The sequence below is a fragment of the Spermophilus citellus genome, assembly GCF_964194105.1.
Source record: "Spermophilus citellus genome assembly, chromosome: 4".
NCBI lineage: Eukaryota > Metazoa > Chordata > Mammalia > Rodentia > Sciuridae > Spermophilus > Spermophilus citellus.
In genome coordinates, this window is record NC_138185.1 from 196047331 (window position 1) to 196066564 (window position 19234).

Sequence of the window (19234 nt, forward strand, 5' to 3'; positions counted from 1 at the left end):
ACAAAAGAAGAAATAGAAGAAGCCATCAAAAGACTACCAACTAAGAAAAGCCCTGGACCAGATGGGTATACAGCGGAGTTCTACAAAACCTTCAAAGAAGAATTAATACCAATACTTTTCAAGCTATTTCAAGAAATAGAAAAAGAAGGAGCTCTTCCAAATTCATTCTATGAGGCCAACATCACTTTGATCCCAAAACCAGACAAAGATACTTCAAAGAAAGAAAACTACAGACCAATATCTCTAATGAACTTGGATGCAAAAATTCTCAATAAAATTCTGGCGAATCGAATACAAAAACATATCAGAAAACTTGTGCACCATGATCAAGTAGGATTCATTCCTGGGATGCAAGGATGGTTCAATATACGGAAATCAATAAATGCTATCCACCACATCAATAGACTTAAAGACAAGAACCACATGATCATCTCGATGGATGCAGAAAAAGCATTTGACAAAGTACAGCATCCCTTTATGTTCAAAACACTAGAAAAACTAGGGATAACAGGAACTTACCTCAACATTGTAAAAGCTATCTATGCTAAGCCTCAGGCTAGCATCATTCTGAATGGAGAAAAATTGAAGGCATTCCCTCTAAAATCTGGAACAAGACAGGGATGCCCTCTATCACCACTTCTATTCAATTTAGTTCTCGAAGTACTAGCCAGAGCAATTAGACAGACAAAAGAAATTAAAGGCATAAAAATAGGAAAAGAAGAAATTAAACTATCGCTATTTGCGGATGACATGATAATATACTTAACAGACCCAAAAGAGTCTACAAAGAAGCTGCTAGAGTTAATAAATGAATTCAGCAAAGTGGCAGGTTATAAAATCAACACGCATAAATCAAAGGCATTCCTATATATCAGCAACAAAACTTCTGAAATGGAAATAAGGAAAACCACTCCATTCACAATATCCTCAAAGAAAATAAGATACTTGGGTATCAACCTAACAAAAGAGGTGAAAGATTTATACAATGAAAACTACAGAACCCTAAAGAGAGAGATAGAAGAAGATCTCAGAAGATGGAAAAATGTACCCTGTTCATGGATAGGCAGAACTAACATCATCAAAATGGCGATATTACCCAAAGTTCTCTATAGGTTTAATGCGATGCCAATCAAAATACCAACGGCATTTCTTGTAGAAATAGACAAAGCAATCATGAAATTCATATGGAAAAACAAAAGACCCAGAATAGCAAAAGCAATTCTAAGCAGGAAGTGTGAATCTGGAGGTATAGCGATACCAGAGGTCAAACTGTACTACAAAGCAATAGTAACAAAAACAGCATGGTACTGGTACCAAAACAGGCGGGTGGACCAATGGTACAGAATAGAAGACACAGAGACTAATCCACAAAGTTACAACTATCTTATATTTGATAAAGGGGCTAAAAGCATGCAATGGAGGAAGGATAGCATCTTCAACAAATGGTGCTGGGAAAATTGGAAATCCATATGCAACAAAATGAAATTGAATCCCTTTCTCTCGCCATCCACAAAAATTAACTCAAAATGGATCAGGGAGCTAGATATCAAATCAGAGACACTGCGTCTGATAGAAGAAAAAGTTGGCTACGATCTACAAATTGTGGGGTCGGGCTCCAAATTCCTTAATAGGACACCCATAGCCCAAGAGTTAACAACCAGAATAAACAAATGGGACTTACTTAAACTAAAAAGTTTTTTCTCAGCAAGAGAAACAATAAAAGAGGTAAATAGAGAGCCTACATCCTGGGAACAAATCTTTACCCCCCACACCTCTGATAGAGCCCTAATATCCAGAATGTACAAAGAACTCAAAAAATTAAATAATAAGATAACAAATAACCCAATTAACAAATGGGCCAAGGACCTCAACAGACACTTCTCAGAGGAGGACATACAATCAATCAACAAGTTCATGAAAAAATGCTCACCATCTCTAGCAATCAGAGAAATGCAAATCAAAACCACCCTAAGATACCATCTCACTCCAGTAAGATTGGCAGCCATTAAGAAGTCAAACAACAACAAGTGTTGGCGGGGATGTGGGGAAAAAGGTACACTTGTACACTGCTGGTGGGGCTGCAAAATGGTGAGGCCAATTTGGAAAGCAGTATGGAGATTCCTGGGAAAGCTGGGAATGGAACCACCATTTGACCCAGCTATTGTACTTCTCGGACTATTCCCTGAGGACCTTAAAAGAGTGCACTATAGGGATACGGCTGCATCAATGATTATAGCGGCACAATTCACAATAGCTAGACTGTGGAACCAACCTAGATGCCCTTCAATAGATGAATGGATAAAGAAAATGTGGCATCTATACACAATGGAATATTATGCAGCACTAAGAAATGACAAAATCATAGAATTTGCAGGGAAATGGATGGCATTAGAGCAGATTATGCTAAGTGAAGCTAGCCAAGCCCTAAAAAACAAATGCCAAATGTCTGCTTTGATATAAAGAGAACAACTAAGAACAGAACAGGAAGGAAGAGCATGTGGAAAAGACTACAGATAACAAAGACGAATGGGGGGAGAGAAACGGAGAGAGAAGGGAAAGCATATGGAAATGGTAGGAGACCTTCAAGGATACATAAAATTACAAGAGGCTATGAGGGGCAAGGGGGAGGGAAAAAAAAGGGAGAGAATTGAACAACAGCAGGGGAGATAGAGAGGGAAGATGGGAGGGGAGGGGAGGGGAGGGGTGATAGTAGGGGTTAGGAAAGGTAGCAGAATACAACAGACACTAATATGGCATTATGTAAAAATGTGAATATGTAACAGATGTGATTCTGCAATCTATATTTGGGGTGAAAATGGGAGTTCAAAACACAATTTGAGTCTAATGTATGAAAGATGATATATCATGAGCTATGTAATGCTTTAAATAATCAATTAAAAAAAAAAAAAAAAAGATATTGTGCCCAACTACAACTAAATAATAAATAAATATTTTTTTTAAAAAAATCAATGACTAGGGGCTGGGGCTATAGCTAAGTGGCAGAACGTTTGCCTAGCATGCATGAGGCACTGGGTTCGATCCTTAGCACCACATATAAGTGAACAAATAAATTAAAGGTATTCTGTACATCTACAACTACAAAAATTTTTTTTAAAAATCAATGACTTACATACTTTAAAGGGTGAGTTTTATTGTATGTGAATAATACCTCAATAAAGCTGTTATTTTAAAGAATATGTACACATACACACACACAGATGCTTATAACACATCAGGAAGAACTAACTTCATAGACTGATAGGTGCTGACAAACCGTAGTCCTTGCTTTTGAATACCAAGGCAATACTACTATCCCCTGGCCATGAGATGTGTACTCTGTAGTTGCTCCTCCTTCCTTAATCAGGGCAAGACCTTTTAGATCCACATCCTTATGCCTCTTGGGCTGACGCTTACTTGGGAGATAGTTGGTCGTATCTAGTCTGTAACTCTGCAGTTCATGGGGTACACTGAGGGGCCATCTTTTCCCATTTCTAGATCAATGTCCAGTAGACACAGCCTTGAGTAAAAGATTAACTGGATAATTCCAAGCTACCAAGAAAAAAAAAAAAGAGAGACAGCACAAAGAATACTCATTGGCTAGGGAAATTACAGAGAGGACACTGGGTTAAACCCTCCCCGAGTCCCACAGTAATGGCCACTGAAGTTGAGCAATCTAGGCTTACCCTGGGGAAGATCTCTAAGAGGGAACAGTGCCTTTACCATCCTCCAGGTCAGAGATGAGAGAACACGGTGCCCCCTGCAACCTACTGGCCTTTCCAGGAAGCAATTTCCAACATAAAAGGGCCCAGAAGGAGGTGATCTATCTATTTGTTCATTCATTTATTTGGGGGGCATTGGGGATTTAACCCAGGGGCACTTTACTGAGTCCCTAGTCCTTTATTTTTAATTTTGAGACAGGGTCTCACTAAGTTACTTAGGGTCTCGCTGAGTTGCTGAAGCTGACCTTGAACTTGCTGATCCTCCTGCCTTAGCTTCCCAAGTCACTGGGATTACAGCCGTGCAGCACTGCACCCGGTATTTTTGCTAGATGAAAACATCTACCAAAACTGTCTCTTGGCACCATGGAAATTAACACAGATTGCCCTTAGGGTGTCACTCAGACCTACTTGGGATGCCTACTTGGGGTAACCTAAGATCTCCAAGTCCTGAAATGTGTGCAGCCAAAACAGTCCTGGGGAACACTACCTCTGCACCTCAGGTCCTTACCTCCACACGTCACTGCCTTTGGAAAACGTAGAGGCACGAATGACTTCAGGAGCCATCCAGGCATAAGTCCCTGCTGCACTCATCTTAGTGGTTCGGTGCCATTCCCGAGCCAGGCCAAAATCAGTGATCTTCAGTATCTTGTTGCTCAGGTCTCCATTCTCCACCTTCTGCAGGATCAGTACTAGACAAGGAAAGGAAGACAGAAGAAATCAGAGTCTACATTAATCACAGGGAAACCACTAAACACAAAGCCCTCCTGCTGTCCTCTTGGCCTCTTCTGTAGGTTCCTCATGGTGCTACCAGAGCCTGATAGCAGGAGCCACCATCTCTTAAACACCTACACTGCATTCACCTTTGAGCCCCCTGTTTTATTGGTACAAACATAAATGCAGTAGAGGATTAGAGGTGATGTCCCCCACAACTACCTTAAAAAGTAGCTTCTTCAGGTTGAGCATCCCTAATCCAAGTATGATTGATTTAGGAGTGTTCAACCAGTGAAATCTGAACAAATATTCCCAAACCTGAGAAAAATCCCAAATCTGAAACACTTCTGGACCCAAGTACTTTTTTAAAATAATTTTTCAATAACGTTATTTTTATGTGGTGCTGAGGATCAAACCCATATGCCACAAATGTGCTAGACAAGCACTCTACCATTGAGCCAGAACCCCAACCCCTAAGTACCTTTAATACTCAACCAGTGTTGCCATCTTCATTTCACAGATGAGGAAACTGTGCTATAGCATTATTAAACAAATCACCAAGGTTACCCAATTAATAATCCAGGACTGAGTCCCAGGCAGCCAGACTCCAGAGACTGCTCTCTTCACCTATAGCCTGATCCCATCTTGTGAAGGAAGAGCTATGAATCACAGGTGACCCTCCAAGGAGTAGCTACTTGTTTGCCAGGGTACCCCTAGGTTATAACCACTCACAGATCACAGGGGTTGGAGGCAAATATTGGATTTTCAAGGTTTCAGACAGCATCTGGACAGCATCCGTGATCACATTACTTTACTCTTAAGAAAGCACGTCTATTGGGCTCTGGAGATTTTGGCATAATCCAGTAACTTCCCCCAAACACCAATACAGAATGAGTGATGAGTTGGCAAGGTTACAGGCACAAACAAGTTCACACCCCGGATGCTTTTGGGACCATAGCCCAGGAAGGAGGAACCAGGGCACCAAAGCAGTTATACTCTGCTTCCTAACAGGTGCCAAATTCGAACACGGAAGCTCCATCTTGGTTCCCCTAGGGCAGCAGCTGAGGCAGCCTCCCCCTCCTGTTGCTAATCCCAGTGATAAATGTGTCCTTGTGGGAGCCAAACTTGCTAAAAAGACCCAAAACACTACTCGACTGGAGTACTGTAAGGTAAGCCAAGGAATTCTGCTGACTGGGCAGCCAGCAAGCGAGCTCTTTGGCCATGTGGAAGCCAAGCCTCCATCCTCACAAGTGGTAAAGTTCCAAAGGCTCCATGCAAGCACTGCTGCTCATGGGTCAGACACTAGGGCACCTGGAATTCAGGGCTCAACAGGCTGCTGTTTAGAGAAAAGAGGAAAGTTCCCCCCTCGTCCATGCCACACAAGCCCAAATGGCAAGGGTGGCAAAAGAACCTGATGCAGACAGAATAGCAATAAGAAGTGCTGACTTAGCTCCATCCAGCCAGATCTATCTAGAGGAACAGCAAAGAGAGTACACAATAGTTCTCAGCCCTATGTGTGCCAGGGTACTCCAAAGGGCTTCCCACTAGCTCTAACTCCCTCGGCTGGTTCTCCAGTTATCCCACAGAGCCTCAAGAAGGCTGAACCTTTACCTCCTAAGAGGTATTTGCATCAGCAGACTCTGTGAGAGTTCAAACCCTTCCATATCTATATGGAAGGAATCCATGTGGATTCCTTTGGGTAGATAATTCAGGGCATGGGTTTGAGGCAGGGGCCTCAAGTCACAGCCTGTCCCCCAGATCAAGGTCCATTTAATTGTTATATATTGAAAGAATGTGGGTCAAAGATCTGTGTCCTACGTGCTTCTCAGAAAAGCAGCAGCTCAGAGGGATTACCAGCAGCTATAGAGCTGGAGGCACAAAAGAAAACAGCCACTCCCCAGACCTAATGGACAAAGGCTCTTTCCTCCACACCCTCCCCCTCCTCCCTGGACGCACCCCTCCCCACCCCAGGCTTCCAGCATCTTGAGTGGGTACAGGCCTCCAAATGCTTGGGCAGGTTTTCAAAAAGAAAAGGAAATCAATAACTTATCATTATTTTTGTTGTTGGTAGTGGTCGTTCAAAACATTACATAGTTCTTGATATATCATATTTCACAGTTTGATTCAAGTGGGTTATGAACTCCCATTTTTACCCCGTATACAGATTGCTGAATCACATCATTTACACTTCCATTGATCTACACATTGCCATTCTAGTGTCTGTTGTATTCTGCTGCCTTTCCTATCCTCTACTATCCCCCCTCCCCTCCCCTCCCCTCCCCTCTTCTCTCTCTACCCCCTCTACTTATTGATTTAAGAGGATGAAAGTTACCTCTGTAATCCAGATTTTTCTTAATATAAATTGAATTCTAGCATTCTATCAAAAAAAAAAAAAGGAAAAAGCAGCTTTACATGTACGAAGACATGAATTGGTGTGAGCATATTTTATATACAAACAGAGATATGAAAAATTGTGTTCTATATGTGTAATAAGAATTGTGATGCATTCTGCTGTCGTGTATTTAAAAAATAAAAGCAATTTTAAAAAAATTTAAAAAAAAAGAAAAGGAAAGGAAAAAAAAATCTTTCTCCATCTCATCTATTAACAAAAGATCTTTCCAGACTCTTCTGTGGCAGAGATAATGGACAAGTAGACATTCAAACTGCAGGCAAGTGACACTAAAGAAACCCTCCATTCCCTCTCCAGAGGCAGTCACCAGCTGCTGACTGTCTCTGAGCCACCCATAAACAGAAGATTCAGAAGGAATCCTTCCCTTCCCCTTTCATACTCAGTGGGGTTGGTGGCTGGCACCCCCCACCCCACCCCCCAACGTGGCTGGGACAGGGCACAGCGGGAGGAGGATGAAGTTTCATATTAGTGTAAGAGTTGGCTTAATAAGTGTGGCAGAACGATGGGCCAAGAACAAGCCAGGGACAGTCTGTCTGAATGAGAATGCCTTTATATAGGATGGCTACGCTAGGTTCCACTAATTGCCACAGTCCCCTGCTGCCTTACACCTAGCTGACCTTAAACACTTGCTCAACTGCTCAGGGCCCCTAAAGGTATCTGCTTTAGGAATGCATGGTTTAGGAGTCCTAACCTTATCAAAATAGAGAGGGTGTAATCAAAAACCATCCAGAAATCTTGGCAGAGGGTCACAGACAATAGTGTCCTGAAATATGGTAACTACAAAGCATCAGTTATTAATAATTAAAGCACATAAATTTGTGAAAGCGTTCCTCTTTTTGTTTTTGTTGACTTTTTTATTGAGATGAAATCTGAACAATATAAAATTAACCATTTTAAAGTGAATAATTCAGTGGCATTTAGTATTTTTACAATGTTGTAGATCCATCACTCTTATCTACCTTCAAAAAACATCTTTATGCAGCTGAGGCTGTGGCTCACGGGTAGAGCACTCACCTAGCACGTTTGAGGCGCCAGGTTCAATCCTCAGCACCATATAAAAATAAATAAAATAAGGGTATATTAAAAAAAAGTTATCTCCCTGAAAAGGAAGTCTTATACCCAATGCCCTGTTCTTCCCGCCCCTCAGTCCCAGCTACCACCAATGTGCTGTCTCTATAATTTACCTTTCTGAATATTTCATATAAGTGAAACACAATATGCTATATCTGGCTTATTTCACTTAGTGTTTTCAAGGTTTATCCATATTATAGCTTATATCAGTACAGCTTTCATCTGTTTTTCAGTCCTAGAGATTGAACACAAGGGTACTCTACATACCCAGTCTTCTATTTTATTTTAAGACAGAGTCTTTCTAGATGGCACTAAACTTACAATTCTCCTGCCTTAGCTTCCTGAGTAGCTGGGATCACAGGTGTGCCCCACTGTATCTGGCATTTGACATTCCTTTTTATGGTTGAATAATGTTCCATTTTGTGTGTGTATGTGACAATTTGTTTATCCATTCATCCATTGACATTTGAGTCATCTCAGCTTTCTGGCTACTGAGAACAGTGTTGAATATGTATAGATATGTTTATGCAACTATTTCAATTTTCATACCTAGAAATAGAATTGCTGAGTCACATGGCAATTCTATAGCTAACTTCTTGAGGAACTACCAATCTGTTTTCCATAGCAGCTGAACCATTTTTGCATTTTCACCAGCAGAATATGAGGGTTCCAATTTCTCCACACCCTCACCATGCTCAGAACACATATTTCTATCATCATCATCACCATCCTTGTGCATATGAAGTAGAGTCTCTTTGTGATCTGGATTTGCATTTTCCTAATGGACTAACTATGCTGAACCTTTTTTCATGTGCTTGTTGGGCATTTGCATATCTTCTCTGGAGAAATGTCTATTCGATCCTTTACCCAATTTTTTAAGCAGGTGATTTTTTTTGGTAAGAACTCTCTATATATTGTAAACTGTTATCTGATAAATGATTTGTAAGTATTTTCCCCATTCTATAAGTTGTCTTCACTTACTTTAGTTTTCTTTGATGTACGAAAGTTTTTAATTTAGATCAAGTCCACTTTATCTACATTTTCCTTTGTTGCTCATGCTTTCGGTGTAATATCTAAGAATCCAATGCCAAACCCAAGGTCATTAAGATTTACCTCTATGTTTTCTTCTAAGACTTTTAGCTTTTACACTTAGATCACTGACCCATTATTTGTTAACTTCTATGTAGCATATGAGATAAGGGTCCAATTTCATGTGGCTATCTAGCTGTCCTAGCACCATTTGAAGAGGAAAGCTTTAAAACATAAAGAGTACAGTTTTCTTCCAACATGCTATCCTGGACAGGTGGGAAAGGTTATAGTCACAATAGTTTATACATCAGTAGCACTGTAGTGAGCCCATTATGAGTTTCTACCACTGATGAGCAGCTGTGATAGTAACAAATAATTGTGCTTTCATGTCTTAGAAACCATATCCAGGAAAGTATATTGTGCAGCCCTCACCTCTCATGTGCAGGGAAGTAGAGAAAATACTGAGAACAATGAATGATCCCAGGCCTAAGTCAATAGGAGCCTGGTCAGGGTCAGGCGAACTAAAAAAAGAAAAAAGAAAAAGATGCACTTGAACTAAAGACCTGGTGATTAACCAGATACAGGAGCTTGATGGAGAAGAGAAGAATCTCCAGCCTTTTGTGGTGGCAAGAAGAATGGTGGTAGTCCAACTGGGAAGTTGAGGGGAAAAAGCCCATTTGAGGAAGCCAAGTTCAATTTTGGACTATAGGTCTAGGCTGATAGTAGCTAGAGTCATTGGAAACAGGCAAAGAGAGTAGATAACTGAGGTCCCAGGCTTGACACTCTGTCTATGTGATTCTGGACAAATCCACAAACTCTACTTCTAGAAAATGGAAATAAAAATTAAATGCATTACAGTAACACAGAAGTTAGCAGAGTGCCTGCCACATATACAGGCACCTAGAACATGCTAGCTAGTATTATTACAATGAAATATACTATACATGGGACTCTGAAATTAAGCATTTGATGGGGAAAGCCTGGCAGTCCCTGACACATAATAACCATACAATCAATTTTGCTGTATAAATAAATGGAATGTTTTATTAATGCTAGCTTGTTACGTACTCTATAGCTGCATGATGCTGTTTACTTACAAAGTCCTTGTTCATCCTTAAGTCAACCTGTGAAACAGGTGTAATTACCTTCCCCACCTGACCCATGCCAAAAGACACAGAAAGGTCAATCCAGTTGTCTCCAGTCAGTGAGGGATGAGGATGGGAACTGGATTCAGATCCCTCTGATCTCAGAGCCACATTCTTCACCTCTATGCTGTGCAATCCAGGGGCCAGAAACATTCTGTGTCCTTTAACACCTTCCTCGGTTTCTGCCCAACATTAACGCGGTCCTGATAAGTCTTCTCTGCTCTCCCTTTTTTTCAATTCTTCCTTCAGCAGAAACCAACACCACACAGCTGAACACCATACACACTCCGCTAACCATTCCCAGCCGCTGCACCTAAGTGTGTCTCATTCTCAGCCCTAGAATGTGACGGGATCTGACTTGGAGGTAGTAAGCAGCTCATTCCCTCTCGTCTGGAACCCAAGCCCCAGCCCCGCCAAGAACCATGCACAGGACCCAGGTTTCTGGAAGACGGCTCCCCTTACCGGCCACTGACTGGACTGAAGGAATACCTGCACATCTTCTGAGACTATGGACTTCCTCATCCTTTTGCTGCCAGGCATTAGGGGGAGCCATGGGTCTGGGGGACGAGAGAATGAGTAGTACCCCCAGCAGGGGTTCACCAGTGACTAACACATCCCACTGGCGCAAGGTGGGGTAGGGGGTTCCACAAAGAAGGATGAGCTGGAGATTCTGCCCTCAAGGGCCTTCCACCTTCTCTGAGAAAGTCGTGTGACAAAACTGAATATCATGTCAAGACAAGAGCGCGCCAGTAGGAACCAATACTCAACTACTAGTACGATAGATCATCGTTTTCCCAAAGTTCAATAATCCAAGAACATTGTTCTTGTTTTCAGATCAGAACACCACTTAGTGCCTTTTACTTAATGTTTTTCTTTAGAAACTGACTTTAAAAAAATTACTTAGAAAAGAAATTTTAGGTTACTATTGATAATGGGAAAGCCAAGTATTCTTCTAACATGATGTAAACTACACGAATAAATGTTGAGTTTCCGTAGACCCTACTACTTACTGGTCCAAGTTCGGAGCCTGCTTTCTCTGTTGGAAAGGGAAGACTCAAAGAGTCAAACTAGCACCAAAACAACACCGATCCTCCACAGACACAGGCAGCGGAGTGACTTTCTATGGGAGCAACATAATTTAATGCAGACCGCCTAAATGGACTCAAGGCCATCCCCTGCTAGGAGGACAGAGGAAGAAATGCAGGGTGGAGGGTTAAAGTGTCCACAAGGGCTTTGTGAGCTTGATCTAATACCACTGGGCTAAAGGCCTGGCTCTCAAAACTTGGCATAGTTGAGGTCCTATTAGGTCTTAATGGTAAACTTAGCTTTGGCAGATGATTTATCAATTTGAGATTTCTTATTTATTATTCATCTCCATTAACACAGGGGGCCCTGATTTGCTAAATGCTCACCCTGGCACCAAGGCCCCCATCCCCAGGCTTTCATTAGGTTGACATGATTTGTTTGGTCCCCTCTCTCCTAGACTAAGCAACTAATCTGTTTTGAGAATTGTATTGTTTGGGTCTTTTCTTTTTTAATCTGTTAAATGTACTAAAATATTGTACATATAGAAGAGTGCGTAAAATGTATATATGGTTTTTAAAAATAAGATTAAAAGCCCATGCAATGCCATCCAGCAGCCCCACAATATTAATTTTTTTTCTTTCTTCGTTCATTCTTTTTTTGTGTGTGCTGGGGATGGAACGCAGGCCCTTGGTCATGCTAAGCACATGCTCTACCCACAGAGCTACACCCTGGCTCCACAATGCCAACCTCTGGGATTCATCCCTTTGTTTCTCTTTATGATTTTACCACCTAAGTATACATCCTTAAGTAAGATAAGGTTTACTGTTGACAAAAAGAGTGGCAAGCAAAAATGGAACTACGTGCACTTGTTTCCTAGAGCCACCATAACAAATTAACACCAACTGGGTGGCTTACAAATAAAGAAATTCACTCACTCACAGTTCTGGAGGCTGGAAGTCAGCAGGACCATACGCCCTCCAAAGGCTGTAGGGGAGAATTCCACCATGCCTCTTCCAGCATTTGTCCTTAGTGCTCCTTGGTTCAGGGCAGCATAACTCATCTCTGCCCCCAGACTCATATGGTCCTCTTCCCTCTGTGTCTGTCTGTGTGTCCTCATAGCATTCTCTGTTTGTCTGCGTCTTCTCATAAGGATACCAGTCACTGGATTAGGGCCCACCCTGGCCCAATATGACCTCATCTTCACTACATCCACGATGACTATTTCCAAACTTCACTGGTTAGGACCTCAGCATACTTTCTGCAAGGTGGCAGGGAGATACAATTCCACCCACAGTTCTAAGTATGAGTGAAAATACTGCCTTGGCTAGACGTGTTATGCCAGATTCGTGGGACCCCAATAGACCTCCAGGAGCTGAATCCGATATAATCACACAAGAGTCTTTATTGCAAGCTCGAGCCTGGACTCACAACCGTTCCCGATGCAGCGGTCCCAGGGAGTGAGTCCTGGTCCTTTGTTCAGTGAGATTTTATAGGTTTTTGGGGAGATACTCTATGCGTCACAACATCACACAGCAAATCATTCCATACTGTGGGGAAAATCAAACAACAACTCTTAACATTGATTAGCACATTCAATGGCGGGAACAATTTGGGTAGGGGTGATTGGTTAATATAAGAGGGGGATTCCTTTGAACTGATTGGTTTAGGCCACCAGGGGTGTACGTGCTAAACTACATGGTTTCCCAACATGTTATCAACCACCATAAACTACTTGGGGGTCATCTGGCATTCCAGGTATTTTCTCTGTCTTATGCTGATTGGAGGTTGCTAAGGGGGTTGCCATGGGTCCTCACCTAGCCTAACTGAGTCAGGGACACCTGGCACAGCAGACCTCTCCTGTTATTTACAGACAAACAACTCAGCAGGGTGGGTATGTGCTTAGGAGTGCTCTGTGGGTTTTTCCAAGGACAAGGGTCACGCCCCCTTCCTTAGGACAGGCCTTGAGGTAGAAGCTGCTGTTATTTATTTATTTTTAAAAATGGAGTCACATTAGTTTCTCAGACGGAGCCTCACGGAAGGCAATAAGCAGGCTAACTAGGTGTCCAGTTATGGTTCCAGAGAATTTATAAGAGCCCTGGGAAAGTCCCTAGGCAAGATCATGAATGAGTTCTGGGAAACAAGGTAGCCACGGTGTGGGTGCATGGCCATAGGAAGAGATGCTGGACCTCCATCAGGAATATGGCTGGGGCATATTCCTCCAGTATTTTGTTTCTAAATTCACTCTGGTCTACCTCTAGTTCTCAGGGTTGGGCAAAGAAAACACTCTGTAAAGGTAAAATGAGTGCCCATCTAGTGAGTGCAGCAAGGAAGGCCTGTCCTTCTGGAGCCAGATAGCCAAGGGCAGACAGCAATGGGACCAGGAAGTCAGTCCTCAGTAAGTCGATGGCACACCCACAGGGGGTGAGGGGGTGAGGGGGTGAGGACAGCCTGAGTCATGCTCTTGGGGTCTGAACTGCTCATCCTCCTGCCTGGGGCACAGCCATTCCCCAGCACCTCCCCTCAAGGTCCTCGGTTTCTTCTCTCAGCGTACATTCTCCATGTGTAGAAGTTAAACGTGTGTGTGTGTGTGTGTGTGTGTGTATTTTGTGTCTTTGTGTGTGAGAAAGTGTCTATCTTCCATGTTTGGAATAAAGATGACTGGAGATTTTCATTTATAACTGCATTATTTTCTTGCTTCCAACACTGCTAAGATGCCCTGAGCTATTTTCCCTCCTGATCCTCTGTGACATATCTTTTTCTCTGTGGAATTTTTCAGTTTCTTCTCTTGGTCCCCAGTGTTTTAAAATGTCAAAGGGATGTGCCTTGCTTTCTAGACTAGTTCTTCAATTACCTTTTTATTTTTATTTTTGGACACTGGGAATTGAACCCAGAGGTGCTTTAACACTGAGCTACACTCCCCACACCTTTCGGGGTGTTTTTTTGCTTGTTTGTTTGTTGAGACAGGGTCTGGCTAAGTTGCAGAGGCCGGCCTTGAACTCTCGATCCTCTAACTGCTGGGATTACAGAGGAGCGTCTCCACATCGACAAATTATCTTTTCTCCTCTCTCTCTCTCTCTCTCTCTTTATCCTTTTCCTCTTTATTCTGAGAAATACCACTCTATATTAGTCAGCTTTTCATTGCTGTGACCAAAATACCCAACAAGAAGCAGGTACAGGAGGAAAAGTTTATTTTGGGCTTATGGTTCAGAGGTTTAGTCCATAATCAGCCAACTCCTTTATTCTGGGCATAAGGTGAGGCTGAAGGATGTGGCAGAGGCAAGCTGCTCAGCTCCTGGAATTTGGGAAGCGGAGAGAAAGAATGGGAGGGGCCAGGCACAAAATACAACTGCCAAAGACATGCCCCCAGTGACCTACTTCCTCTAGCCACACCCAGCCTGCCTTGCAGTTATCACCTAGTTGCCCATTCAAATTATTAACCCATCAAATGGATTAATCCAGAGATGAGGTCACAACCCTCATCATGTAGTCATTTCACTTCTAAACATTCCTGCATTGCCTAACACATCAGGGGACATGAAAGATCCAAACTCTTAGGGTCCCCTAACCCTTCTACTGCATTTTTTAATTTCCCTATCTTGGTTTCATCATTTCCAAGAGAGCTCCTTTTTAATTCTCTACTTTTTTTTTTTTAAGTGGGAAGTACCAATGAAGCTAAGTAACATCTGTTTTTGCAATACCGGTATAATGTCTTTTCCTTTGCCTACGTGTATTACTAATAGCTTTTTTAAATTTCCTTGTTCATTTTCTCCCAGTATAGTTTGTTTCAGCTGTTTTTTTTGTTTTTGTTTTTTCAATTTGTGTTTTGGTCTCTAATATACTTTTGCTTAGAGGTATGGTCATCCTTGGTAGTCTGTTCATGATGGAGTATCATAACTGTTATTCTGTTTAAAAAAGAATCCTTAACATTTTAAAGGCATGGATTGAAATATTTACAAATATTATAAATATGGGTAGAAAACAGGCCATGGTGGGGTAGTCCCCGGCACACAGGCTTCAATGTATGGACAGTTATTTCTTCTATTTTTTAAATATAGTTGCCTTATTGTCTACTGAGCTTGGTGTCTGCAGTGTAGAAATCTGGTTTTACCTCTTTCAGAAGGAACTGGCAGTCAGGCAACTGCATGGAGCAGATGAGGAAGAGATCTGTGGGACCCAACTGTACTGCATATGATCTCTACCCAGTCTTTTTGATTTTAGTGCCCTCTTTCCCCCAATTCCAGCTGGTGCCTAGACTTCTTAGGTTTCTGTGGTATAAATTGATTGGTTTTTTGCTTCCTGGCCATCAGCTTAAAAGTCCCTTTCTTGAAGGCCCCACATCTGTTAGCACCTTCCATCTGTTTTCCAGCTTCCAAACCTCAGTTGCTGTTGCCTCGTCTCAGGTGTATCTGAGAGTCTGCTGTCATTTCAGGAGACGGCAAAGGCAGATGCACCATCTGTGCATGTTCGATTTGCCACCCTGATGTGGAACCTGCCTCAGTTTTTCAAGCTTTCTTGGAGGAGAGAGAAAGAAACTGGAACCATCTGCATCCAAAGAATCTGCAAAGGCTTCCAGCTTCTCAGGCGTGGTTCTTCCATCTTTCCTGAGAGACAGAATTTGTCCTGGGAGAGTGTAACAGAGGAAGGTATAGCTTCTTCTCCTGTCTTAACAAGAACCACCTCTGAGTTGTAACAAGGCAGCAAGAGAACACCAACAGTTGTGGGCCGGGATGCCTGGGGTCCACTTCCCCATCTACATGGTCTCCCTACTGAGGGGCTCACAGTTTGTAATTCCCTGAAAACACTGCCAGTCTTTCCCTGGGGCCAGCTCAGCTCCACCTCCCTTCTGAGCTGAGGAATAACTAAACCCAAGGGCAAAGAAGAGTTAGGCAAGGTGATTCTATCCCAGAAAAAAGCCCCATTCCCCAGTCACGGAAGCCTGCAGGCGCCTGAGTCAGCACTTGAGAGGTTTGCTTCCGGCGGCAGCAGCAGGCTGTCTCCAGTGAAGGAAGGAAGATGATCTCCAACCCCATTCCCAGCCGCAGCCCCAGTGCCAACAGGGCAGCTGCTGCACAGAGCAGGCCCCTGGGAGCTGACTCAGCAAGAGCCACGCGAGACAGCTTGACTCATGGGCCACTACCAGGCACGAGAGCATGGCAGGCATCCCCCAGCCTCTCCTGGCCCTGGCCCTCAGCCCACACCATCCCTCGGGGCAAGGCCAAGAGAGGCCAGACTTGCTTACTAAGGCAAATGATTCACCACCTAGACTCCCAGACTCCGGGCCTCAGCAGAGGTGTGGTGTCGCCTGGAGACTGGGAGATGCCAACAGCAGCTGAGGCCCCAGCTGGGTTCCGCAGTGTCAGCAGAGCTGCACCGGGTTTCACTGGCACAACCAGCAAAGCTGTGCTTCCCCACAAGCATTCAGGCAAAGGCAGGCAAAAGTCCCTCAGAAGAATTCTGGAAAGGTGAAGAAAACTGGGTCCTTGGGGGTTTAGGATCCATCTGCTCTTGGTATAGAAGACGAACCAAAGCAAATGGATGTGTGCAAAGCTAGCGCTCCTGGCAAAGGCAGAAAGCATTCAATTCGGTGACCTTTTCCTGTGTAAAGTTAAACTGTCACAGACTATCTACATCTGTAACCTGAGGAGGCAATAATAGATGCTCAATAAACATTTGTCTTGAATGTATGAATGCAAGCCATCACAAAGCATGTCTGATTAGATCAGTTCAGGCACAGGTCCCCAAATATATCAAAAGAGCTCTCTATAAGAAGCTAGATGAATGATTTCAAACCTTTTAAAATATATCCTTTCAGCTAAAAAACAACAACAACAAAAAAGTAACTATGACACTAGTTGTTCTTTTACACTATATTGGCTGAGAAAAGGAAAAAAAATACCCACAACCATTGTTTATGGAGGCTTGAGTGTCAGGTCCTGGGCTAAGTGATTTACATCCATGATCTTATTCAAAGCTCTCAACAACTCTGGAAGGTAGGTACTATTACTGTACCCAGTTTCAAATGTGGAGACTGAAATTCAGACTGGTTGGTCCACAGGTTTAACATAGAATCTAGGTCTGAATGAACTCACAGTTGGGCAAAGATCAGCATGCCATATCACACAGCCTCAAGAGAAGACTTGCAACTGAATAACACCCGTGCACATTTGAAAGTACTATAGACTCGCATAGTAGTCCCTCCAGGGGGACCACTGATCTCAATGTTGCGACCAGAAGCACATTATGCAGAAGGCAGCAGGTTCCTGCTCCTGGGGAAGGGCTCTACCTGTCTGCTGTCTTCTCACATCCAAGAAGGTATCCCAAAGCCACCAATTCCAGAGGAGTGAACAGGAGAGAAATCTCCAAGTAAGGGTTAGAGTGGAAGGTCCTAGTCAGCAGTGTTTGTGAGAAAGAACAAATTGAAAACACAGCAGAATGGCCTGCAGCCCCGGCGGCACATCGAGGAAGGACTGACAAGGGATTAACCACAGGAAAAGAGCTTGAAATCTGTGACCCGGACTGCTAGTCACAATGGTCTTTCTCCCCTCCTTTCTCCCCTCCTCTCCATGACTTCAAGATGGTCATTCGGGGGCTGGGGTGGTAGCTCAGCAGTAGAGCGCTTGCCTAACATGCGTGAGGCACTGGGTTCCATCCTCAGCACCACATAAAAATAAATAAATAAAATAAAGGTATTGTGTCTATCTACAATTAAAAGTATTAAAAAAAAAAAAGATGGGCATTCGGCCACACAGTAATGACTCTTCCCAGTCTCCTTATTCCAAGATGTAGCCAGGCAACTAAGGAGTGGCATGTGGCTGCTCTCTGCAACCCATCTTAAAAGATACCACTCAGGCCCTTTGGCTCTTGGTCTTCTTCCTCCCTTTGTACACTGTGCTGCCTGAAATACTAAGGTGATGGCCTGAGGTTTAGCTACCGCCTTGGACCGTGGGATAGGACCGAGCCCAAGAGCTGGCAGAGTTGTGCACAGGGGGGAGTATGTCATGGACCACAGGTGACCTCCCACCAGATTTTTACATACAAGAGAAACAGACTTCTTTCTTACTTCAGTCATTATTACTTCAGGTGTCTGTTTCTCCTAGCAAACCTAATCTAATTAATACAAGGTTCAATTCTAACACTACGAAACCTCTTTAAGGCAAAAGAGAAATAGATGTACTAAAATTGCAAATCTAAACCAAAACCCAGGCAATAAGATCTCAGTACAATATAGCCAAAGGTTTGGACAGCCTCCCCAAGCTGCTATAAAATGAACCAAATTGAAACATATGTTTCAGCAGCATATTTTTAAAGTATTAAATCACATTCTATAATAAGTAGGTATTGACTTAAACCGTTCAAAAAAAGAGCCCACGTGTACAAGAAGCCCATATGTACCAGGCGCTGCATGAAGCACTGACTGTTCAAAGAGAAATTAAACCAGTACCTCCCCTCAGGAAGATGCCTAACCAGCCAGGAGGAAGTCGGAGAGTAAGAAGGGACAGAGCAGGGGCCCGTCTTTATTTATTATAAACCTTGTAATATATTTGGCTTTTAAAACTAAATTATGTGCAGCTTACTTCAAAGGAAATTATATCAAAAATATATAATAGCCAGTTTTAACAATGTATGTGACTAAACTATAAGAAAACAGTAGTATACAAAAATACATAGTTTAATCTCATGTCTTTGTTGTTTGTTTTTAGGATATTCTATCAGATGGAAAATCACCTGAAGGCTATATACCAAAATGCTAACAGGTGGTGATCTCTGGATAATGAGATTATAAGTAACAAGTTTTTCTGTTTTTATTCATCTGTACTGTTGAAATCATCTACATTTGAAACATGCATGTTTGTGAAGATCGAGAATTCACTCCTTTAGTAATAATGGCAGTGGCTACTATTTCTCGCATCCCTTCTACTTGCCAGGCACCACATTAGGAACTTTGCACACATGTGCTGCCTCACTCACTCCCCCTGGCAACCCTGCAAGCCGGGCAGTCTCCCCATTTCACGGGTGAGAAAGCTGGGGCTTGAAGGTTCAGTAACTCCTCCACATCCAGGAAGAGGAAAAGCCCGGACTGGACGCCCTGGACCCCTGCTCTGGCTCCTAAGCCCACTCTCCTT

The 19234-nt window shown here is 42.9% G+C and overlaps 1 protein-coding gene across 3 annotated transcripts in view; it reads right to left on the minus strand.

Annotated features, from left to right (window-relative positions):
• The window catches only part of MAP3K9 (mitogen-activated protein kinase kinase kinase 9), a 75245-nt gene that overhangs the window by 25283 nt on the left and 30728 nt on the right, over positions 1–19234 (minus strand). For all 3 annotated transcript variants that reach the window (XM_081293291.1, XM_081293290.1, XM_081293289.1), the window contains exon 3: positions 4228–4408. In XM_081293291.1, the coding sequence (XP_081149417.1) occupies positions 4228–4408 (181 nt within the window). The remainder of the gene's footprint in view (positions 1–4227; positions 4409–19234) is intronic.